The following is a 24,497-nucleotide window of genomic DNA, read 5'->3' as shown; positions in this document are numbered from 1 at the left end:
TGAGCTTTGCAAGGGCAGGCCAAGCTCTGCCAGCGAGCTGGAGGAGGGTGTCGGCAGCGCCGCTGTAGTGGTGGTGGGTGTGTGGGTGTAAAGTGCCTGGAAGTGCGACAAAAAAAAAATGGGGGCTGGAGGGATGGCTTAGTGGTTAAGGTGTTTGCCTGCAAAGCCAAAGGACCCAGGTTCGATTCCCCAGAGCCCAAGTTAGCAAAATGCACAAGGGAGTGCATGTGTCTGGGATGCATCTGCAGTGGCTGGAGGGCCTGATGTGCCCATTCTGTCTCCCTCTTTCTCCATCAAATAAATAAACAAATAAATTAAAATTTAAAAAAAAAAACAAGCTGGGCGTGGTGGCACATGCCTTTAATCCCAGTACTTGGGAGGCAGAGGTAGCAGGATCACCGTGAGTTTGAGGCCACCCTGAGATTACATAGTTAATTCAAGGTCAGCCTGAGCTAGAGTGAAACCCTACCTCAAAAAACCAAACAAACAAAAAAAATGTCCCTCCTATCAGGCTTCCTGTGGCTCCAAGAGTGCTTTAGCTTGTGGCCTTATTACTGTTTATTTTTTTTATTATTTTTAAATTTAAAAAAATCTTATTTATTGAGAAAGAGAAAATGGGCACACCAGGGCTTCTGGCCACTGCAAATGAACTGCAGATGCCTGCACCGCTATGTGCATCTGGCTAATGTGGGTTCTGGGGAATCAAGCCTGGGGACTTAGGCTTCACAGGCAAAGCACCTTAATCACTAAGCCATCTCTCCAGCCCCTTATTTTTATTTTATTTTTTAAAAATTATTTTATTTTATTTATTTGAAAGAGAGAGAGAGAGAGAGAGAAGCAGAGATAGAGAGAGAGAATGGGTATGCCAGAGACCCCAGCCACTGCAAAAGAACTCCAGATGAACATGTCACCTTGTGCATCTGGCTTATGAAGGTCTTGAGGAATCGATCCTAGGTCTTTTGGCTTTGTAGGCAAATGCCTTTACTGCTAGGCCATTTTCCCAGCCCCCCTTTTTTTTGCGAGTGAGAAACAGACAGAGAGCGAATGGACAAGCCAGGCCTCCAGCCACTGCAAACTCCAGTCATTTTTTTTTTTAAACATGGTCTAATTATGTAGCTGAGACTGGCCTTGAACTCGAGATCCCTGCCTCAGCCTCTGGAGTTCTAGGATTACAAATGTGCACCACCTCGCCTGCATGGCCTCATAGTTTCAGCTCTTCCTCTGTCTTCCCTTTGTGTATCTCTGCTCCCTCCTCTTATAAGGACTCCAGTCATTAGATGTAGTCTACCCCACTATGATGCATCAGCAAAACACCATCTTTTCAAAGAAGGTCACAGTCTGAGGTTCCAGGTGGACATGAGTTTTGGGAACACTAAAGCCAGGGACTTAGGAAAAGATGCATTTATCAGGGGTCAGAAATGTAAAGGCTGACCAGGCCCTGTGCTCAGATATGCTATGTAAGCTGGGCCCAGATCCAGGCAGACTCACTGGGCAGAGGATCAAGAACCCAGGGGTAGGCTGCTTAGGCCAGTGGGGTGTGACGGGAAGCCCTGGGAGGCTGCTATTCTCCACTTCCTTGGACCTTAACTTCCGCATCTCAGATCATTTTCCTGTCATGTGTGATGAAAAGCAGGATGAGGCGAGCCTTCGGATTTGCCTCTGAAGCCAGGGAGAGCCTTGACACCCAATCCCTTCTGACCTGTGCAGAAAAAGAGGAAGAAACTTGGGAGGCTATGTCCGAGTATAAGGTCTGTATGGCTAGAAACCTTCTGGGGTCCTTCCAATGTGTTTACTGCATGGGTGGACAGAGGCAGGAAGCTTTGACAAGAAATAGGGACTGGGAATTCTGGAAGTCTTTTCAGGCTTATACCCTTAAAACTACTTTTTAAAAAATAATATTTTATTTATGTGTTTCCTTGTTTGAGAGGCAGAGAGAGAGAGAATGGGTGTGCCAGGGCCTCTAGCCACTGCAAACAAACTCCAGGTGCATACACCACAATGAGCATCTGGCTTATGTGGGTCCTGGGGGATCAAACCTGGGTCCTTAGGCTTCACAGGCAAGTGCCTTAACAAGCCATGTCTCCAGCCCCAAACTCTTTTTATGTCCAAAGTTAAAGGGACCCTGAATGCAATGGCTTCCTCCATTTTCTCAGGTCCAATTTTTGTTTTTCAAGGTAGGGCTTCACTCTAGCTCAGACTGACCTAGAATTCAAGATTTTGTTTAAAGTTTTGGGTTGTTTTTTTTTGTTGTTGTTTGGTTTTTTTTTTTTGTTTTTTGAGGTAGGGTCTTGCCCTATCTAGCCCAGGCTAACCTGGAATTCACTATGTAGTCTCAGGGTGGCCTTGAACTTAAGGCAAGCCTCCTACCACGGCCTCCTGAATGCTGGCATTAAAGGTGTGAGCCACCATGCTCAACTTGTTTTGGGTATTTTTAAATCACTTAAAACACTTGACGTATTTTCAGCAGAGTAGACAGAAGAGTGACATACTCGCTGTGTGACAAATCTACTTGCAGACTTGCATCCCCATAGTACACAAACCAGATTCCTTCATTTTAAAACAATGTGATTTTTTTTTTCCCACTCGTAGTTCATAAAGTCTGCATTCCTACTTTCACTAGTGTCTTTGACGTCAGTGTTATGTCACCTCCTGACAGAGCTGTGGTGACATCATGTTTTGGCCTTTGTGAATCTGGATGTTCATTTTGTGTCCCAAGGACCCATTCGCTGTTTGTGGCCACTGCAGCTTAACTATGACAATAATGGTCAGTGTTTGGTCACAACTCAACTGTAACAATAATGTCCAACCTTTACATTGTGTCATGCCAGGAGTAGAAGTCAGTATGTTGAGGCAAGTGTTTGTCTCTATTTCTGCAGTTCGGGTTGTCCCCTAAACAAGTTTTCTGTATCTCCGGTGCCTTGTCTCCTTTGAGCTTGATTCAGTCAGGTGACAGCTACACGTAATAAGAACTTATTCTGACCCAACCAATTTGTCCTCACCAGAAGATCTTGATTCCCAAACACTGAGAATGTGCTTCACAACACAAGGAAGCAAGCAAGTGAGGACTTGGAGATAGAAGCTGCCTCTCCCCTTACTAATTTTGGGATCCTCTGTGGAGAGTGGGAATGGAGGTGTGAACTGGGGAAGGGATGGGTATGGACAGGCAAAGTGACACTGCTTCTCTGAATGTTCTAAGCTTAGCAATGCAGTCAGGGTTGACAAACTCAGACTATTGCATATAACAAAGGAAGGGGATTCCAGGAAGTTCCCAGGGGGAATTTACTTCCTCCCATTCACACTGTGGTGACATTGTGCCTCAGTGGGAAGCTCAGTGTAGAGTTCTGGGTGTCTTCTGGCTGTGCCCTGGGAAGTCAGAGCCTGTGGATCTCTGCCTGCCCTAATCCTACAGTGTGGGGCCCCATCTAGGAACCTTATGGGCATATACATCTATGCCTTGGCCCTGGCATCTCCACTCTAAAACTCAGTGTGGATCCCAGAAACTGGCATCCTCAGTCTCACCCCCACTGCTTGGCAACAGCTCCCAAGCCTGGAGCATCTTGGAGTTTCCTGGTAAGCTCTTAAGCTAGCCAGTGCCCAGTCTGTATGCCAGTGAAAGCCCAACACATGGGTGGAGGGACCAAGCTTCTGTTATTTATAGAAAGTCTTCAGTTGATTCCACCACACTATTGAGTTTGAGAACCACTGATCTTAAAGAGAGAAAAGGCACATCTCATAGGAAGCAGAAAGATGTGTCCTAAGAAACAAAGACACCAGGCAAAATGCCCATGGGTTCTTTGAAATAAAATGAGACCTTGTTTTTAGAAAACACCTCCTCACTTTAAATTTCCTTTTTATCTCCTTGTCTGTCTTTGGAAGAACTCAGACTGGGTGCCTCTCACCAGTTGGTCACACTGCAGGCCACTGAGGTCAATGACGGCAGTCAGTCGGTACCTGGAGCTGACCATTGAGCCTGTGCAGCAGGTGAGTGGTTCTGGGACACAGCTCGGTGTCCAGAGGGCGGGAAGCAGTCCTTGGAGGCTTCCTGGAGGAGGTGATCCTTTAGCTACCTTGTAAAGAGATCTCCAAAGCTGCAGTATGGGCCCACAGAGGAGGAAATAAAATCTTTTCCTCCTACCCTTTTGGGTGCTGAGGCTGATGACTATGGGTCAAACTGATAGAAAAGTAACAAAAGAAGGGTTGTGATGGAGAATGGAGTTTCAGAGAAGAAAGGATGGAGAGGGAGGGCATCACCATGGGATATTTTTTCTAATCATGGAAGTTGTGAATTAAAAAAAATTGAAAAGAAAAAGAAAAAAAAGGTAACTCTTACTTGTACATGGAAGTTCTCACACAAAAAGTGTGGCTTGCTAGGTGTGATGGCACATGCCTTTAATTTCAGCAGAGAGGTAGGAGAATCACTGTGAGCTCGAGGCCAGCCTGAGATTACATAGTGAATTCCAGGTCAGCCTGGGCCAGAGTGAGACCCTGCCTCAGAAACGCACACAAGGAAAGTGTGGCTCAAGAAGGTAACCAGACGGCCGAGTATTCTAAACCATTTCAGGCTGAACACGGGATGGGTCTGGGGCATGGGGCATGAAGAGGCGAGTTAGGGAAGGGGGAAGGACAACATGCTCAGTGTATCTTTCATACACTGAGAGTCAGCTAGGGAGATGGCTCATGCTTCAAGGCACTTGTTTGCAAAGCTTGCCAGCCTGGGCTCAGGTCTCCAGTGCCCACATAAAGCCAAATGCACAAAGTGGCACCTGCATCTGGAGTTCATTTGCAATGGCATCAGGCCTTGGTGCATCCATGCTCTCTTTTCCTTTCTCACACTCTTTGATTTCAGATGAATAAATACAGTAAAAATAAATGAATAAAAACAGAGAGAGGGAGAGACCAAGTGTCCCTTCCTGATGCACTCATGGACATCTCATTTATAAAGGTGAAGTTCATGTTATGAATAAATAGTGCTTTAAATTGTTGTAATACTTGGCTTGGGACCAACCTCCTGTGTATAAATGTGAATTGCCATTACACAGAAAAGTGTACATAGTTGGCACTTTAAAAAAAATTTATTATTTATTTATTTGAGAGAAAGAGAGAGAGGGGGAGAGAGAGAATGGGTGCTCCAGGGCCTCCAGCCACTGCAAATGAACTCTAGATACATGTGCCACCTTGTGCATCTGGCTTATGTGGGTCCTAGAGAATCGAACTGGGATCCTTTGGCTTTGCAGGAAAATATCTTAACCACTAAGCCATCTTTCTAGCCCCTAGTTGGCACTTAAAAAAAATGTATATTTTATTTATTTGAGAGAGAGAAAGAGGCAGAGAGATAGAAAAAAAGAGAGAGAGTGGGCACATCAGGGCCTCTAGCCACTATAAACAAACTCCAGGTGTATGTGCCAACTTATGCATCTGGCGTATATGTGTCCTGGGGAATCAAACCTGGGTCCTTAGGCTTTGCAGGCAAATGCCTTAGCCACTAAGCCATCGCTCCAGCCCTGGCTGGCACTTTAAAAAATGTTTTTAGGGGCCTGGAGAGATGGCATAGCAGTTAAGCACTTGCCTGTGAAGCCTAAGGACCCCGGTTCGAGGCTCGATTCCCCAGGAACCACGTTAGCCAAATGCACAAGGGGAATGCACGTGTCTGGAGTTCATTTGCAATGGCTGGAAGCCCTGGCATCCCATTCTCTTTCTCTGTCTCTCTCTCTCTATCTGTCTCGTTCTCTCTCTGGGTCACTCTCAAATAAATAAATAAAAATTAACAAAAAATTTAAAAATATTAAAATAAAATAATGCTTTTTTTTTTTTCCAAGGTAGGGTCTCACTCTAGCCAAGGCTGACCTGGAATTCACTATGTAGTCTCAGGGTGGCCTCGAACTCATAGCGATCCTCCTCCTGAGGGCTGAGATTAAAGGTGTGTGCTACCCCTCCTGGCTTTAAAACTTTTTATTGGCAACCTCTATCCATACAGACAATATACCACAATCATAATTTCTTCCCACCACCCTTCCTTCCCCATCAAATCCATTTAATCCCTTCTAGTCTCTCTTCTGTTATTTATGTAGTTGAGACAGAAAGAAAGAGTAGGCGCCCAGAACCTCCTGCCACCGCAAACACACAGCAGACACACACACCACTTTGTGTATCTGGCTTTACATGAGTGGTGGAGCATTGAACTCAGACAGTCAGGCTTTGCAAGCCAGCACCTTTAGCTGCTGAGCCATCTCTCCAGCCCCTGTTTCACTTCTGTGCACTGTCCCTTTCTATCCAGATTTCTCCTGGAACCCATGACAAGGGAGGTCTGGGCCCTTAGCAGAGCTGCAATTTAAATGGCAGTGGTGTGGCCCTTGCTCAGCTGTACAGAGGACCCTGGTGTTTGAAAGATTTTGGATGGGCCAGAGGACTAAGGTTTAGTTTTGTTTTTGTTTCTTTTTTGTTTGTTTTTTTCTGAGGCAGGGTCTCACTCTCTATCCCTGGCTGGCCTGGAACTCATTCTGTGGCCTCAAGCTGGTCTCAAACTCCCAGAGATCTGGGATTAACAATATGTACTACATGGCAGCTTTGAGTCTTACGTTTGTTGTGTTCCTCGGGGGTTGAGTGACTCTCTGTGCATGTGATGAAATGAAACAGAGGCAGAGCCTGTGTTCACGAAGTCCACAGAGCTGCTCTTCTAACAGAAGGGCAAGAAGAAGAGCGGGAGGAAGGGAAGTCTTTGGGCAGAGGGTACTTTGGCAGCATCTGGCCAGAGTTTTGCACCAGACATTTTTTTTTTTTTTTCTGAGGTAGGGTCTCACTCTAGCCCAGGATGACCTGGAATTCACTAGACAGTCTCAGGTTGGCCTCGAATTCATAGCAGCCCTCCTACCTTGCCTCCCCAGTACTGGGACTGAAGGCATGCACCACCATGTCTGGCTACATTTGACAATTTTTTGTTTGTTTGGTTTTTCAAGGTAGGTTCTCACTCTAGCCCAGACTCACCTGGAATTCACTATGTAGTCTAATGGTGGCCTCGAACTCACAGCGATCCTCCTACCTCTGCCTCCTGAGTGCTGGCATTAAAGAGGTGCACCACCATGCCTGGCTCAACATTTGACAATTTTTAAAAATAGTATCTATTTATTTGTGTGTGTGTGTGTGTGTGCACTTGCATACACACACATGCTCCTCACCCTTCAATACACAGATCACTTGCCATGGCACACGGACACCAGATGCCTATGCCACTTTTTCACAGATGCTGTATGCTTCACATGGGTGCTGGGAAATTGAGCCCAGCCATAAGGCTTTACGAACAAGCACCCTTAGCCCCTGAGCCATTTCCCCAGCTCTGTGCACTAAACAGTTTCTAAAAAAGCAAAACAGAATTTGTGAAAAAGAACTTTCAGAAACTTTGCTGGGGTAGACTCTAGGATGTAACTCAGTAGTAGAGTACATGGTTAGCCTGCATGTTGAGGCCCCAGATTCCATTTTCAGTACTTTAAAACAAATAAAAAATAGGGCAGTACAAAACTGTGTTGACTTTTACCAACCTCATACCTCAGTGTGGTGTGGGCTTCCTCCAGGAAGCCGCCACATGAGGAACGTGGTCCACTCACCTTCTCCAATGCTGAAGCCCACCTGCTTCTAACTGTCCTCTTCCTCCTGACTTCACCAGGAGGGGAGACACCTCTGTGAGGCGGGGGACCCCGCTAACCTGGTCCAGAAGCCAGCTCCCTCAGAGCACCTCTCCCCCAGCAGCCTGCTTGCTGGACTTGCTACTTGCCTGGCTTTCAGAGAGCAGTACAGCCAACACTGAGATGCTGTTGGCCTAAAACTTTCCCAGACGTTAATTCTTTTACCCTCCTTGCCAACCCTTGAGGGATTATTCTCATTTTACAGACAAGGAAGTGGGCAAGGAGGAGGTAAGCAACTTGCCTAAGGTCATAATAGAGGCAGGATTCAGATCTTGACCTCGATCTGTACTTATGTGTGCATTTTCTTACTGTAAGTAAACACTGCATGAATGTTTCTTTTCTTTTCTTTCTTTCTTTCTTTCTTTCTTTTTTTTTTTTTTTTTTTGGTTTTTCGACGTACAGTCTCACTCTGGCTCAGGCTGACCTGGAATTCACTATGGAGTGTCAGGGTGGCCTTGAACTCACAGTGATCCTCCTACCTCTGCCTCCCGAGTGCTGGGATTAAAGGCGTGCGCCACCACGCCCGGCTGAATGTTTCTTTATACTTATTAACTACAGATTCTCATAAAACCTCTCTGAGCCGGACATGGTGGCACATACCTTTAATCCCAGCACTCAGGAGGCAGAGGTACGAGGATCACTGTGAGTTCAAGGCCACCCTGACACTCCATAGTGAATTCCAGGTCAGCCTGGGCTAGAATGAGATCCTACCTTCAAAACCCAAACCAAACCAAACAAACAAAACACCCAACTCTTTGAAGTAGGCACTCTTATTATTATTATTATTTTCTCGACGTAGGGCTCTTGCACAGGCTAAGCTGGAATTCAGTATGTAGTCCTAGGCTGGCCTCAAACTCATGGAAATCCTCCTCCTTCAGCCTCCTGAATGCTGAGACTAAAGGCATGCACCACCACACCAGGCTTAGACTTGCTTCTATTTTTAAGCACCTGTTTATTTAGAGACAGGATCTCATGTGGCCCAGGTTGGTCTGAAACGTGATAGATGACTGAGGATGACCTTAAACTGACTCTCCTGCCGCCACCTCCTGGGTGCTGGGATTACAGGTATGCAAGACCATGCCGGGATTTTTTTATTTTAGTTTATCAAATAAAGCAGCTGGAGCCTCTTTTATTATTTTTAATTTAATTAATTAATTTGAGAGAGAGGGGGGAGAGAGTTGGGTAGAGAGAGAGGGAATTAGCACACCAGGGCCTCCAGCCACTGCAATGAACTCCAGATGCATGCATCACCTAAGTCCCTGGAGCTTCTTTTCAATTGAGGTACACACCTGACACCTGAGAAAGCTCAAGCATGAAGTTCACTTGAGCCCAGGAATTGGAGGCCAACTTGGGCAACACAGAGACCCTGTCTCAAAAAAGGGGGTGGTGGAGAGATGGCTTGGTCCTTAAGGCACTTGCCTGTGAAGGCCAATGACCCAGGTTTGATTCTCCAGTACCCGTGTAAGCCAGATGCACAATGTGATGCATGCATCTGAAATTCATTGCAGTGGCTGGAGGCCCTGGTGCACCCATTCTCTCTCTCATAAATAAATAAATAATTTAAAAAAACAGCCATTGGAGGACTGAGGTTACATTCAGTGGTGGAGCATTTGCTTAGCTCTAGAAGAATAAAAGCAAATCACACCAAAACCAAATCAAAATCAAAAACAATGGAAATCTCAGCCAGGCATGGTGGTGCATGCATTTAATCCCAGCACATGGGAGGCAGAGGTAGGAGGATCACTGTGAGTTTGAGGCCACCCTGAGACTACATGATGAATTCCAGGTCTGAGGCTCTGAGAGGTAAAGTAATTTTATTTGTTTTCCATTATCAAAGGGCATGTCCTGGTGGGCAAGGTCATGGGAACACAGGTACCCTGTTGGTCCCATGTGCTGATGTTGACTTGCCTGGACAGTTATCTGGAAGCTGATGACCAGTGCATCCTCCCCGCTGAGCTCTGATCCTAGAGACTGAAGGAGCTGCCGGGCACAGCTCACCCATTCAGCCTGAGCCAGGAGAGGGGCAGAGGCTGGGCCAGTGGACCGGCACTCTCGTTCTCACTGGGAAGAGTTGAAAGCTCCTTGTCATCTGTTGACGAGGGTGTGGGCTGCCCTGGGTGATTACAGGCCCGGGAGCCACCCGCTGCACCACCCCACCCACATGCTCCTGTTCCCACCCACCCCTGAGGGCAGTAGGGTGACACCTACCCTGAGTTTGTTCTTTGTGGACTCCATCTGTGTGTCCTGCTGACTCACAGGGAACTCTGCACTCAGCTGATGTGGAGCCAAGGCACTTACCTCCCATGTCACAGAACACTACCCCAGCTGACAGGACAGGGCACTGACCCTCAGGGGGACATATCTCCTTCTGAGGGTTACACGGTGTTGCAGTCAGGTTCGCACTGCTGACAGAAATCACCCAACCAAGAGCCACTTGTGGGAAAAAGAGATTTATTTTGGCTTATAGGCTTGAGGGGAAGCTCTTGTGGTCCCAGCGTCTCCACTGGGTCTCCACTGTAATCCATGGGTCATCCTCATGGCCCCATGGGGTCTCCATGCAGGCATCCAACAAACCTGCTTCACACTGCCCATGGCCATTTCCAAAACACAAGACCATGTTGCCAACTCAATGACCCTCTCTTTCCTGCATTTCTTATACTCCTCAATACCAGGTAGGGTGCCAATTTGTTAATCCAGGGGGGAAATAAAGTAGACTTTGAAGAACAGTTTACTCCTTGAGCACTCAGGCCCCTTCAAAAGAGTCTACATTCTTCCTGTTGCCCCCGTGCAGGTCAGCTGGCCCAATCTCAAAGGTTATAATCTCTCAATTGCATCTGAACGGGCAGTAGTTTACCCAAAGATTTTTCTTTCTGTGCCATATCCCTCTGCTCACTCCAGTTTATTGCTACACAAAGCAACCCTGCACAGACTTCTCAGGACCCAGGCATAACAGCAAGCTTCTCACACAAACTGCTAGCCTAGTCCAGGCAAAGCTTTCTCACCCTCATAAGCCAAACCTCACAGTACATAGTTCTTACTGCATTCAGGTCTTTTAACTCTGACCAGATTAGTCCATCAAGCTGTACTTACAGCACTGCTTAGGCCAAGGTTTCAAGTCCTCCCACATTCCTCTTGAAAATCAGCTCCAAAAAGCCAAGGCCACACAGTTAAGGTGTCTAGCAGCAACCCCACTCCTGGTACCACTTTACTGTTGCAGTCTGGTTCACATTGATGGTAGAAATCACCCAACCAAGAGCAGCTTCTGAGAAAAAGAGATTTATTTTAGCTTACAGGCTCAAGGGAAGCTCCACGATGGCAGGGGAAAACGATGGCATGAGCAGAGGGTGGACATCATTCCTTGGCCAACATAAAGTGGACAATAGCAACAGGAAAGTCTTCCAAACACTGGCATGGGGAAACTGGCTATAATACCCATAAGCCCGCCCCCAACAATACACTTCCTCCAGGAGGCATTAATTCCCAAATCTCCATCACCTGGGAATCTAGCATTCAGAACACCTAAGTTTATGGGGGATACCTTAATCAAACCACCATACCCGGTGAATTCATAGAAGTTGTCTTTCCAGAAATCATCCATGTGTCCTGTGCAGTAGGTCAGTGGAAAGTCCAGGGCCTTCTTTATCTTTATTTATTGGTGTTTTCCAGGTAGGGTCTCACTCTAGCCCAGGCTGACCTGGAACTCACTGTAGTCCCAGGTTAGCCTCAACTCATAGACATCCTCCTGCCTTTGCCCCGAGTGCCGGGATTAAAGGCATGCAGCTTTTTTGTTGTTGTTGTGGTGGTGGTGGTTGTTTTAATTTATTTTTTATTTATTTATTTTTCAGTGATTTATTTGAGAGAGAGAGAATGGATCCACCAGGACCTCTAGCCACTGCAAAAGAACTTCAGACACTTGTGCATCTGGTTTTGCATGGGTACTGGGGAATTGAACCTGGGTCCTTTGCTTTTGCAGGCAAATGCCTTAACTGCTAAACCATCTCTCCAAACCTTGTTTCATTTTCTTGAGGTAGGGATTCACTGTATAGTCTCTGGGTGACCTTGATCTCACATTGATCCTCCTACCTCTGCCTCCTGAGTGCTGGTGTTAAAGGTGTGTGCCACCTCATCCGGCTTCTCTTTTAAAACATTTAAAGACTCACTATGTAGTTGAGGATAGCCTTGAACTTCTTCTTTTTTTAATTAGTTTTGTATTCAGCAAATACAGGCAGTTTGGTACCATTATTAGGCTCATCCATGGCCTACCCCCTCCCCACTGGTCCCTCCTTGTTGATGTAAATGGGTCATGCATTGTGGAGTTAGCCCAGTTATGGGTAGGATAAATGTCTCTGCATGTCATGACCCAACATGTGGCTCTGACATTCTTTCCTTCCCCTCTTCCACAAAATTTCCCTAAGCCATGTTGGGTTCATTTTTGGTCTGCTTCAGTGCTGAGGTGTTGGGGGCCTCTGAGGCTCTGGCGCTCTGATTTGGTAGGAGTTGATTTTTCTCTGTGTTGGTCCCCTTCCCCCTTGTGCTGGTATCCGGTTCATCAGGAAAACATCACCCTTGCTTGTTTCTCCAGTTTTCCTTAGTTTCAACTGGGGCCCTTTGAGGTATGATGGGGTGGCTCTCTCCTTAGGATCTGCATCTATCTGAAAAAGAGAAGCAGATTCTCCAACGGAGAGTAAGTTAGCACCAGGACAAATGAGATAACCCTTACATTTTTTTTTTAAATTTTTTTTGTTTATTTTTATTTACTTGAAAGAGATGGACAGAGAGAGAGAAAGAGGCAGATAGAGAGAGACAGAATGGGCACGCCAGGGCCTCTGGCCATTGCAAACGAACTCCAGACACGTGCGTCCCCTTGTGCATCTGGCTAATGTGGGTCCTGGAGAGTCGAGCCTTGAACTGGGGTCCTTAGGCTTCACAGGCAAGAGCTTAACCACTAAGCCATCTCTCCAGCCCAACCCTTACATTTTTTATAGAGAGTTTAATAGGTGTAGGCCCTCTTGTAGCCCATGATTGATGGTAGCTTGATATTGGAGAGTGGGCTTATGTTTGGATATGGTTCTGACTTGTGTCCCAGCTCCAGCTATGGGTCCCATACCACTGAGGGGATCAGTTAGCCAAATCAAGAGCAGTTGGTTCCCCACCATGGCTGTGTGCCACTATTGCACTTGTGTGGGCATCAACAGGTTATTTGCTGCTAAGTAGGTTCGACCATGAGTTGCTTGGACAGATATTGGTCATTTCCCCCAGTCGCCTATGTAGCACCTTCTGGCACTAGACACGCTGACTGTCTGGGGACTGACTCTCTCCTTAGCCTTGAACTTCTGATCTTCCTGCTCCCACCTCCCAAGTACTGAGATTACAGGGATGTGCCACCACACCCCATTTCTGTGGTGCTAGGGACTGAACCCAGCGCTTCATTTGCATTTGGAAAGTATCTACCCTTGTCGCCAGCTCTTTCTTCGTCTTTGTCTTTAGTTTTGTTTTTGGTGTGTGTGTGCATGTGTGGGGGACAGAACACATCAGGGTGTTGGTCTTCACCTTCCACCTGTGTTTCTTTTCTTCTTGTTTTTTTTTTTTTTTTTTTTTTTTGTTGTTGTTGTTTTGAGGTAGGGTTTTGCTCTAGCTCCAGCTAACCTGGAATTACTATGTAGTCTCAGCATGGTCTTGAACTCATGGCAATCGAGCTACATCTGCCTCCCAGGTTCTGGGATTAAAGGTGTGCACCACCATGTTCTGTTTTGTTGTTTTCTACTGCGCTGGCCAGACTCTGAGCTTCGGGAGTCTCCTGATCCCACCACCCATTGCCATAGGGGCATTTGGGATTGCCGAGGTGTGAACTACTTCATCTGGTTTTATGCTGGTTCAAGGAACAAAACTCTGCTGTCAGGCTTGTTTAACAAGTATGTTTAACCACTGAGCATCTCTCCAGCACCACCTCCCCACTTTAAAAAAAAAAATTATTTGAGACAGAGAGAGAGGGAATGAGAGAAACACACATACACATACACACAGAGAGAGAGAGAGAGAGATTGAGAGAGAGAGAGAGTGGGCATGCCAGGTTCTCCAGCCACCACAGATACATGTGCCATCTTGTGAATCTGACTTACATGGGACCTGGGGTAACAAACCTGAGTCCTTAGGCTTCACAGACAAGTGGCTTAACCATTAAGCCATTTCTCCAGCCCCTTCCCCACTTTTTTTTTAAAGACAGGGCCTCATCTAGCCCAGATCTGGAATACATTATGTAGCTGAGGATGACCTTGAACTCTTTTAAATATATTTTTTATTTTAATTTTGTGTTTATTTTTATTTATTTGAGAGCGACAGAGAAAGGGGGTGGGAGAGAATGGGCGCGCCAGGGCCTCCAGCCACTGCAAACGAACTCCAAATGTGTGCGCCCCCTTGTTCATCTAGCTAACATGGGTCCTGGGGAACTGAGCCTCGAACCAGAGTCCTTAGGCTTCATAGGCAAGCCATCTCTCCAGCCTGACCTTGAACTCTTAATCCTCTTGCCTACACCTCCCATATGTTGCAAGTATGGACCACAAAACCTAGTAAAAGCCCAGAAGTTGGGCTGAAGAGGTGGCTCAGAGATTAAAGGCCTCTGCTTGCAAAACCTGACATCGTGGGTTCAGCTCCCCAGTATCCATGTAAAGCCAAATGCACAAAGTGGCATGTGTGTCTGGAAGTGTTTTGTAGTGGCAGAACCTTGCATGACTCTGGAAATCCGGCTGGTAAGACTTCACTGATCTCTACGGAAGTTCCCCACCGCACCGCACTGCTGCTGGAGAACAGACAGCTTAGGGAGGCAGGTAAATAGAGCAGCATCTTCCTCCTGTACGTCTGGACTCGTCCTCTGCTCTTTCAAACATTGCTGTGGCATGAGTTGGTAAAACCTCACTGGACTGTCTTTAGCAATAGCTGTCCAGCTTACAAATGGACATCCTGTACCATCCAGAAGTTCTGTTTGATCCTGTAAGATCCCTGAAGTCTTGGATGTTCAGTGTAACTTGCTCTACTCAGCAATGATGAGAAAAGCAAGAGATTAGAAAAGTCCTCAGTAGATGGCCAGTTAAAGGATTTCAAGATCTATGCTATTCTCAAAGGCCCTCCACACTTCTGATATGGATCTTCCTCTAAGTCATGTTGCTGGGTAAAATAAAATGTCTAAGAATGTGCTACCATTTGTGGATGTATGGGAAAGGAAATAGATGTGCATTAGTGCATTTGCATAGAATATCTGGAAGAGAGCATTGAACCTGAGTGCTGGCTGGCTGTGGGTGCTGAGGGGTGAGGAGCAGGTGGACGCTGATCCTCTGGGCGCTGAGGGATGAGGAGCGGGTGGACACTGATCCTCTGGGCGCTGAGGGATGAGGAGCTTGTGGACACTGATCCTCTGGGCACTGAGGGGTGAGGAGCAGGTGGACGCTGATCCTCTGGGCGCTGAGGGATGAGGAGCTTGTGGACACTGATCCTCTGGGCACTGAGGGGTGAGGAGCGGGTAGACGTTGATCCTCTGGGTGTTGAGGGGTGAGGAGTGGGTGGATGCTGATCCTCTGGGCACTGAGGGGTGAGGAGCGGGTGGACGCTGACCCTCTGGGTGCTGAGGGGTGAGGAGCAGGTGGACGCTGATCCTCTGGGCGCTGAGGGGTGAGGAGCGGGTGGACGCTGACCCTCTGGGCACTGAGGGGTGAGGAGCGGGTGGATGCTGATCCCCTGGGCACTGAGGGGTGAGGAGCGGGTGGACGCTGACCCTCTGGGCGCTGAGGGGTGAGGAGCGGGTGGACGCTGATCCTCTGGGTGCTGAGGGATGAGGAGCAGGTGGACGCTGACCCTCTGGGCACTGAGGGATGAGGAGCGAGTGGACAGTGATCTCTGAGGAGCGTGTGGACGATCCTCTGGGTGCTGAGGGGTGAGGAGCAGGTGGATGCTGCTCTACACAGCCCTTTGTGACCTTGGAATAATAAACGTGTGAATTCTTGGAATGTTCAAACATGAAGTCAACCGGGTTTCCTGGCCTGACCTTTCCCATGCACCTTGCAGACAGGCTGCAGTGCCAGTAGGCTGCCTGGGGATGGACAGATGAACACAGGCGATGTCTCCCTGCAGGAGCCCCCCTCATACCCTCCTGTTCAGGTCATCCGGGCCCGAGTGTCTTCAAGCAGCTCCTCCGAGGTGTCTTCCATTGACTCTGATCTGGAGGTACAGGCCTGGCTGGTGGGCGGGTGTCCAGAGGTGTCTCTCTAGCACTCCCCTGCCTCGCTGACCTCACACTTGCTAACCTGCATGATGCTCAGCATGGCTGCCGCCATCCTCCAAGGAGCCTCCCATGATGAGAAGGCTGGGGGTTCTCATCATGGATCTCTTCCACACTCAAGCCCTACAGAAATGAACACATAAATGATACATTTAAGAGTCTCAGTGTTATAGCCAGGATGCATGCTCAGGCTACCATCCCAGCACCCTAAAGGCTGAGGCAGGAGAATCATGAGTTCAAGGGAATCTGGGCTACATAGTGAGAACTTGTTTAAAGAACAGAAAAAGGGAACTGGAGAGATGGGTTAGTGGTTAAAAGCTCTTGCCTGCAAAGCCTAAGGACCTAGGTTCAATTCCCCAGTACCTGCATAAGCCAGATGCACAAGGTGGCACATGCATCTGGAGTTCACTTCTAGTGGTTAGAGGCCCTGGTGCACCCATTCTCTCTCTCTCTCTCCCCCCTACCTTTTTCTCTCTCAAATAAATAAAATGTTTAAAAAAAAAAAAAACAGAAAAGTCTGGGCATTATTGTACACGTCTTTAATCCCAGCACTCTGGAGACAGAGGTAGGAGGATCCCTGTGAGTTCAAGTCAGCCTGAATTACATACTGAATTCCAGGTTAGCCTGGGCTAGAGTGAGTCCCTTCCTAAACAAAAAAAAAAAAAAATTATAGGCTGGGCATGGTGGCACACGCCTTTAATCCCAGCACTCGGGAAGCAGAGGTAAGAGGATCACCGTGAGTTCGAGGCCACCCTGAGACTATATAGTGAATTTCAGGTCAGCCTGAGCTAGAGTGAGACCCTACCTCAAAAAAAAAAAAAAAAAAGAAAAAGAAAAAGAAAAAAGAAAAAAAGAAAGAAAGAAAGAGAAAAAAGAAATAAAACCAGAAAAAATGTTTCAGTGTTCCCCAACCCATTTGACATGGAAGAGTTTCTTTGCTCCAAGGAACAGAACACCAGCTCCATCCTGTGGTGCTGGCTGTGAGCTGCCCAGCTGGGCTGGCATCTGAACAGAGTGCAGTGACAGTTTGGATGGAGGGACAGGCCTAACTCTCAGGTTGGTCCTGTTACTGTGGGTCCCAGAGCTGAGGTCCCAGCTTCATTCAGCACGAGAGTCTCCATTCCCCTGAGGGTTGGCAAGAACAAGACAACGTGGCGGCCATCCGTCTCTTTTGTGAGGGAAGGACTGTCTTCCTGAGTCTTGTGCTCTTCCAAGCTTTTAGCTTTTAATTCCATTCGTGAAGTAGTGCTAAGAAGAAGTGGTAAGTGGTGTTTCGGATTTGGGTTTAGAGCGTGTGTGTGTGTGTGTGTGTGTGTGTGTGGTTTCTCGAGGTCAGTTCTCACTCTAGCCCAGGCTGACCTGTAATTCACGATGTATTCTCAGGGTGGCATTGGACGCACAGCGGTCCTCCTATCTCTGTCTCCTGAGTGCTGGGTTTAAAGGTGTGCACCAATATTCCCAGCTTGGTTTGGTTCTTAATAGTCTTATTTGGTAAAATAATCAGTTGTCCTTCCTTAGTCCCCAAATTTGTCAGACTTGTGCTGGACCCTGAAATCTAAAACTTAACCTTCTGACAGCAGGATAAAGCCCAGATTCCTTAGTGTGATGTTCTAGACCTTTCCCTGCCTGAACAGCTTCATGCTATCTCCTGCCCTTACTTAACACTCTTCCCTGAACTGTCCTCAGGCCTCTGGGCTCTTCCTCTGAGAGTCCCCTGGAGCCACCTTTCCATGGGTCACAATTCTACCCAGAAGGCCCCTGTGTGAATTCAACCCCTCCACATTCAGCAGCTCCCTCCCTCTGTTGTTCCTAGCCCTCTCTGGCTTACCCTCCACAGTTGGCCATGGTCTGGTGAGCATGAGAGGTGCATCACCCTGATCTTCCTGTGTCCCTCAATCCTGAAGCCCAGATGGTGGTGGGGAGCTGGCGTGGACTTAGGAACTGTGCACCTGTCAGCCTGTAGTTTTGTGTCGTTCTTCAGGTATTTCTCTGATGGAGTCTTAGTATGTACAGGACACTAGGAAGCCCAGAGACAACAGGCTTGGCCAAGGTCTGTGGCTAAAGGGGAAAGAGCTTCACTTTAGAGTGAGCTCAGTGAGGAGCAGGGACGAGAGGGCTTGGAAGAGGGTGTTGGAATATCTGTCTACTCTGTGAAAACCAGTACACCTCACTTGCTATCCCTTCTCCAACTAAGGTTTTGATTATGAAACCTAGCTGGGCGTGATGGCACATGCCCTTAATCCCAGCACTTAGGAGGCAGAGGTAGGAGGACCACTGTGAGTTCAAGGCCAGCTGGGACTACAGAGTAAGTTCCAGGTAGCCTGGGGCTAAAGTGAGACTTTACCTTGGTGGGGGGGAGAAGAAAAGAAAAAAATTAAGAAATCTGCCCTTGTAGTTGGTTTGTACCATTTCTGATTTGAAGCCCTTATTCATCCCCTACCCTATGTTTTGTTCTTAGAAATCTATTCATTAATAATTTATTATTTATTTATGTATTTGAGAGAGAGAAGAGGGAGGATGGGCACATCAGCACCTCAGTTGCTGCAAGTAAACTCCAGACACATGTGCCACCTTGTGCATATATTTTTTCTGGTTTTTTTTTCTGGTTTCCAGATATGGTGGCATATGCCTTTAATCCCAGCACAGAGGAAACAGAGGTAAGAGGATTGCTATGAGTTTGAGGCCAGCCTGAGATTAAATAGTGAATTCCAGGTCAGCGTAGGCTAGAGGGAGACCTTACCTGAAAACCCATAATAAAAAAGGAGAGAAGAAAAATCTGTTCTTTATGGGCTGTAGAGGTGGTTTAGTGGTTAAGACACTTGCTTGTAAAGCCTAACAACCTGAGTTTGATTCCCCAGTACCCAATTTAAAGCCAGATGCACAAGGTGGCACATGTGTCTGGGGTTCATTTGCCCACACTTGGAGGCCCTGGCACATCCATTCTCTCTATCTACTTCTTTCTCTCTCACACACACACAAATAAATAAATAAAATAGTAATATATATATATTTATTTTTACGAGCTTTAATATATGAACATACTGTAATTTGATGATCTTCCCACCCTGCTGGCCTCCATGTCCTATAGACCCTCCTCTTTCAAGGTTGTCCTTCCTCTGTGTTGTTCCCTCCTTCCTTTTGTCCTCCTTAGTCCTCCATGTCAAGATGCGGATAGGCTCAGAACCATGCTGGTCTTGTGGGAGTATTTTAACCACTTCAGCGTGACAAAGGAACAGCACCTCAAAGTACAGCCTCACAACCCAAGGCTCTCACATTCTTCCCCACCTGAGCCTAGGGAGGGGCTGGTAGGAACCTCCTTGAGTGCTGAGCATCCAACAACCTCTTATTTTCTACTTTGATGGGTTTTGAGTCCTTTCCATGCTGCCACCATCTCTGTAGGGACAGTTGTCCTTGTCCGGCCGGCAGTGAGAGCAACAGACATACCTTTTCTGTGTCTGCCACCAGCTCCGTAAGGACAATTCTCTGGCCGGCAGTGAGAGCAACAGGCATACCCTTTCTGGGACTACCTCTGCAAGGTTCCCTGAGCCTTGGTGTGTGTGATAGAGGTGACTCATCCAGTCCTAAGCCCTGCGCCGTCTCTCCTCGGCATGCCGCTGAGTCTTGGTCCCTCTGGTATTTTTTTTTTTTAATTTATTTATTTGAGAGCGACAGACACAGCGAGAAAGACAGATAGAGGGAGAGAGAGAGAATGGGCGCGCCAGGGCTTCCAGCCTCTGCAAACGAACTCCAGACGCGTGCGCCCCCTTGTGCATCTGGCTAACGTGGGACCTGGGGAACCGAGCCTCGAACCGGGGTCCTTAGGCTTCACAGGCAAGCGCTTAACCGCTAAGCCATCTCTCCAGCCCCCCTCTGGTATTTGCCACATCTGCAATAAGGTTCTCTAACCAAGAGTGAGAACAGCGTTAATCAAAGGGCTTAAACATACACACTTAGAAGACTATTTGATGGGCATCATGTGTACAGAGAGCTGAGGTCTATGACTTCCAAGCCATAGGTTTTGTTTTTATTTTCAATACCAGGCATGAATTCTCTCCATCTGTGCTTTTCCAATCACAGAGGAGTTGATTATCTGCATAATTTATGTGTCACTACTACACTGTTGGGTACATCTTACCTGGCTGGTTGATTTTTTTTGTTTGTTTGTTTATATTTTATTTTTTACTTATTTCTTAGAGACAGAGAGAGGGAGAAAGAGAAGGAGAGAGATTGAGAATGGGTGCACCAGGGCCTCTAGCCACTGCGAAGGAATTCCAGATGCATCTGGCTTATGTGGGATCTGGAGAATCCAACCTGGGTCCTTAGACTTTGCAGGCAAGCACCTTAACTGCTAAGCTATCCCTTCAGCCCTGTTGGTTTGTTTTTAAAGCAGGATCTTATTCTAGTCCAGGATGACCTGGAACTCACTTTGTATCCCAGGCTGGCTTCAAACTCATGACAGTCTTCCAACTTCGGCTTCCTAAGTGCTGGGATTAAAAGTGTGCGCCACCACATCCAGCTCAAAGCTATGTTTCTTAAACATCTTGGTTTATTTGCAGCAGAATAGGAACCAGAAATTGTCTTTTAGTAGATTGGTCTACCAGTACACTTCATCTGGCCATCTTGTCAGTCTTCCAGCAAACATTTTCTGAGGATGGGAATTTGAAGGAAAAATGCCTAAGGCCCAAACCTGTCCACAGGCCACAGGTGCAGTGCATATTGACCACAGTGAGTCAGATTTTCTGCCACATGCCTTCAGAGCACCCTCCTAAAAGATAAAAGAACAGGAGTCAAGCAAGGCGTGGTGGCACATGCCTTTAATCGCAGCACTCAGGAGGCAGAGGTAGGAGGATCGCTGTGAGTTCGAGGCCAGCCTGAGACTACAGAGTGAATTCCAGGTCAGCCAAAAAAACCCAGGATGGGAGTCAGCATCTGGTTTCAGGTATCAGGGATCACACTCTGTGCTCTTTAACCTCTCAAGATGGCATCATTCACATAGCTCATGGCATTCAACTCAAGCACCATGGCATCTCTCCCCGCCTTTGGGCTTCCCCTGCCCCTGTGTCCCAGGCTTTTCTTGGCAGGCTTCTACGACACCTGTGCTCCTGAACCTATTTGTGACCACCAGGGTGTCTGCTTCCTGATCCCCACTGTCCAGTATTGTGATGTCTACCTCCACAGCCCTTTATTTTCCTAACAACTCTAAGATGCTGTTCCTCAGTCATGTACCAACTGTTGAAAATTCCTACTTCCTGGGCTGGAGAGATGGCTCAGTGGTTAAAGGCACTTGCTTGCAAAGCCTGACAACCTGGGTTCAGTTCCCTAGTACTCCATATAAAGCCATATACCCAATGTGGTGCATGTGTCGGGAGTTTGTTTGCAGTGGCAGGAGACCTTGGCACACCCATTTATTTTCTCTCTCTCCTTATAAATATACATATTAAGAAAGAGAAAATGCTGCCAGGGGTGGTGGCACATGCCTTTAATTCCAGCACTTGGGTGGCAGAGATCAGAGGATTGTCATGAATTTGAAACCATCATGGGACTACATAGTGAATTCCAGGTCATCCTGAGCTAGAGTGAGACCCTATGTCGACAAACCAAACCAAACAAACAAACAAAAATTCTATGATGAAAGATATCTATGATGAACAATTTTTTTCTCTTGAAACTGGGAAAGGACTAAAACATTTTATTTTTTCAATATTTTTATTTATTTGCAAGAGAGAGAGAGAAAGTGAGAATGAGCATGCCAGGGACTCTTGCTGCTATCAACAAACTCCAGATACATGCACCACTTTGTGCATCTTTACATGGTACTGGGAACTGAATCTGGACCTGAAGGCTTTGCAAGCAAACACCTTAAATTTCGGAGCACCCTCTCCAGCTCTAAAATATTTATTCATTTTTGTTCCCCCCTCCATACTTGGGGTGGCACTTCAGCTACAAAAATTTGAACTAACTGGGCTCCTTAGGTCATTATCATTGGTTTAAGACAGTAATTTAAGAGCCAGGTGTTGTGGGCAGCCTGTAGTCCCAGCACTTGAGAAACACAGGCAGAGGAATTGTCAGTTTGAAGCAGCCTGGGCAATACCTATACATAGATACATACATGACTTATGTTCTCCCTCCACTAGGGGGCACTCGTAAACTTAGAAGTTGCAGGCTTTCAGTTTTACCCAGCTGGAAGGCTCCAGTTTGTTTGTTGGCTTGGCTTTAAATAAACTTTTCATTTGGAATAATTTTAGATGCACAAAAATTTTCAAAATTAGTGCAAGGTTCCTGCCTGCCCTTTGCCCAATTTTCTATGCTCATCTTACATAACCATGCCACATTTAAAAAACTCAGAAATAAGCACTGTTCCATTGCTATCAACTCAACTGTAGACTCTATTTGGAGTTCGCCAGCTCTTCTGTTAATGTTCTTCCTCTGTTCCGGGTTACAATCCAGGCTACCACGCTGCACTTAGTAATGTTTCTTGAAGCAACAAATACAGGGTGCAGACTGCACTGCAGTTACTGACCAGGACTCAAACAATTCTACCAGAAAGAGAAATACATGCTAGTTGTAATGATTTTCCATTTACATTTTACATACATATCTATATTTTCTATTCTCTTTTAAAGTTTATTTTTATTTATTTGAGAGAGAGAGAAAGAAAGAGGAACATAGATAAAGAGAGAATTGGCACACCAGGACTCTAGCCACTGCAAATAAATTCCAGATGCATGCACCACCTTGTGCATCTCACTTACGTGGGTGCTGGGGAATTGAACCTGGTTCCTTTGGCTTTGCAGGCAAGCACCTTAACAGCTAAGCCATCTCTCCAGCTCAATATATTTTCTAAGGAAAGGTTAGTGATTTTAGATTTAATTTCTTTTAGTTCCATCATATTTAGAAGTTATTAAACTTTTAAAAATTTTATTTATTCATTCATTCATTCATTCATTCATTTAAGAAAGAGAGAGGGGGAGACAGTGAGAATGGGTGTGCCAGGGCCTCTAGCCGCTGCAAACAAACTTGAGATGCATGTGCCAGCATGTGCATGCCCTGGTGCAGCCATTCTCTTGCTTTCTCAATAAATAAATAAAAATAAAGTATTAGGGCTGGAGAAATGGCTCAGTGGTTAAGGCACCTGCCTGCAAGGCCAAAGGACCCAGGTTTGATCCCCCAGAACCCACATAAGCCAAATGCACAAGGGGTACACACATCTGGAGTTCAATTGCCATGGCTGGAGGCTCTGGCACATCCATTCTCTCTCAATCTCTCCCCCCTGCCTATTTCTCTCAAATAAGGAAAAATAAAATAGGGCTGGAGAGATGGCTTAGCGGTTAAGCGCTTGCTGTGAAGCCTACAGACTCTGGTTCGAGGCTTGATTACCCAGGACCCACATGAGCAGATGTACAAGGTGTTGCATGTATCTGGAGTTTGTTTGCAGTTGCTCGAGGCCCTGGTGCGCCCATTCTCTCTCTCTCTCTCCCTCTTTCTCTGTCTGTTACTCTCAAATAAATAAATTTTTAAAAAATGAAATAAACCTTAAAAAAAGAAAAATTAAGTATTTAAAAATAAAGAAATAAAAATACTTTTAAAAAACATACACTTCAGGAACTCCAGCCACTTTGCATATCTTTAGACTGGACTTGTAGCTCCCCCACACCACACCTTATGGTTGTATCCCAAGATCCACCCAGTGACACCTCCTCCAGCCAGGTGACTACAGATCCAAACTACAAACTAATAAAACACTGGATATATTGGGGGCCATCTATTCAAACTACCACATATGCTAACTTAAAAAAAAAGGATGGTAGGTAGGCATGGTGGTAAGTGCCTGTAATCCCAGCTCTTAGGAGGCCAAGACTGCAGGATCTGCTACATAGTGAGACTCTGTCTCAACAAAACAAAACAAAACAAGATGAACGCTATGTAGGGGCATAGCTTGGTGGTACAACTCATGCTTACATGGGGTGTGGTGGCTCATGCCTAAAATCCCGCCCCTTGGGAGGCTGACACAGGATGATTGTCACAAGTTCAAGGCCAGTCTGAGCTATTCTATGAGATCTCATCACCTTCTCCAACCCTTCAATAAAACCTCATGCTTCGCATGTGTGAGGCCCTGATTTTGTCCTGAACACTGCACCCTCACACACACACCAAAACCAGGATGAATTTTAAGGAATTCACACCGACATTGTTAGGTATAATCATGGCATTATGTGTTGGACTTAAAGAAATGACCTTCTCTACAAGATACATTCTGAAATGTTTACAAATGAAATGATTTACCTTAAGAAAATTTACCAAACTCTATGCATGGCAAAGCAGGATGTGTTCATTATTTTGTGTATGATTACAAATCCTATACTTTGCTGGGCGTGGTAGCACAAGCCTTTAATTCCAGCACTCAGGAGGCAGAGGTAGGAGGATCATTGTGAGTTCGGGGCCAACCTCAGACTACATAGTGAACCTCAGGTCAGCCTTGGCTAGAGTGAGACCCTACCTTAAAAAAGAAACCAATAACAAAAATAGCTGGGCATGGTGGCACACGCCTTTAA

The 24,497-nt window shown here is 46.5% G+C and overlaps 1 protein-coding gene across 5 annotated transcripts in view; it reads left to right on the top strand.

The window, feature by feature from the left end:
- The window catches only part of Tmem44 (transmembrane protein 44), a 42,822-nt gene that overhangs the window by 13,409 nt on the left and 4,916 nt on the right, over positions 1 to 24,497 (top strand). For 3 of the 5 annotated variants that reach the window (XM_045151179.1, XM_045151178.1, XM_045151177.1), the window contains exons 7-9: positions 1,602 to 1,748; positions 3,877 to 3,981; positions 15,732 to 15,890. In XM_045151179.1, the coding sequence (XP_045007114.1) occupies positions 1,602 to 1,748; positions 3,877 to 3,981; positions 15,732 to 15,890 (411 nt within the window). The remainder of the gene's footprint in view (positions 1 to 1,601; positions 1,749 to 3,876; positions 3,982 to 15,731; positions 15,891 to 24,497) is intronic. The other 2 variants (XM_045151181.1, XM_045151180.1) reach the window with 1 other exon arrangement.

This window comes from Jaculus jaculus, chromosome 5 (genome assembly GCF_020740685.1).
Source record: "Jaculus jaculus isolate mJacJac1 chromosome 5, mJacJac1.mat.Y.cur, whole genome shotgun sequence".
Classification (NCBI taxonomy): Eukaryota; Metazoa; Chordata; class Mammalia; order Rodentia; family Dipodidae; genus Jaculus; species Jaculus jaculus.
This window is presented reverse-complemented; position numbering and strand designations above follow the sequence as displayed.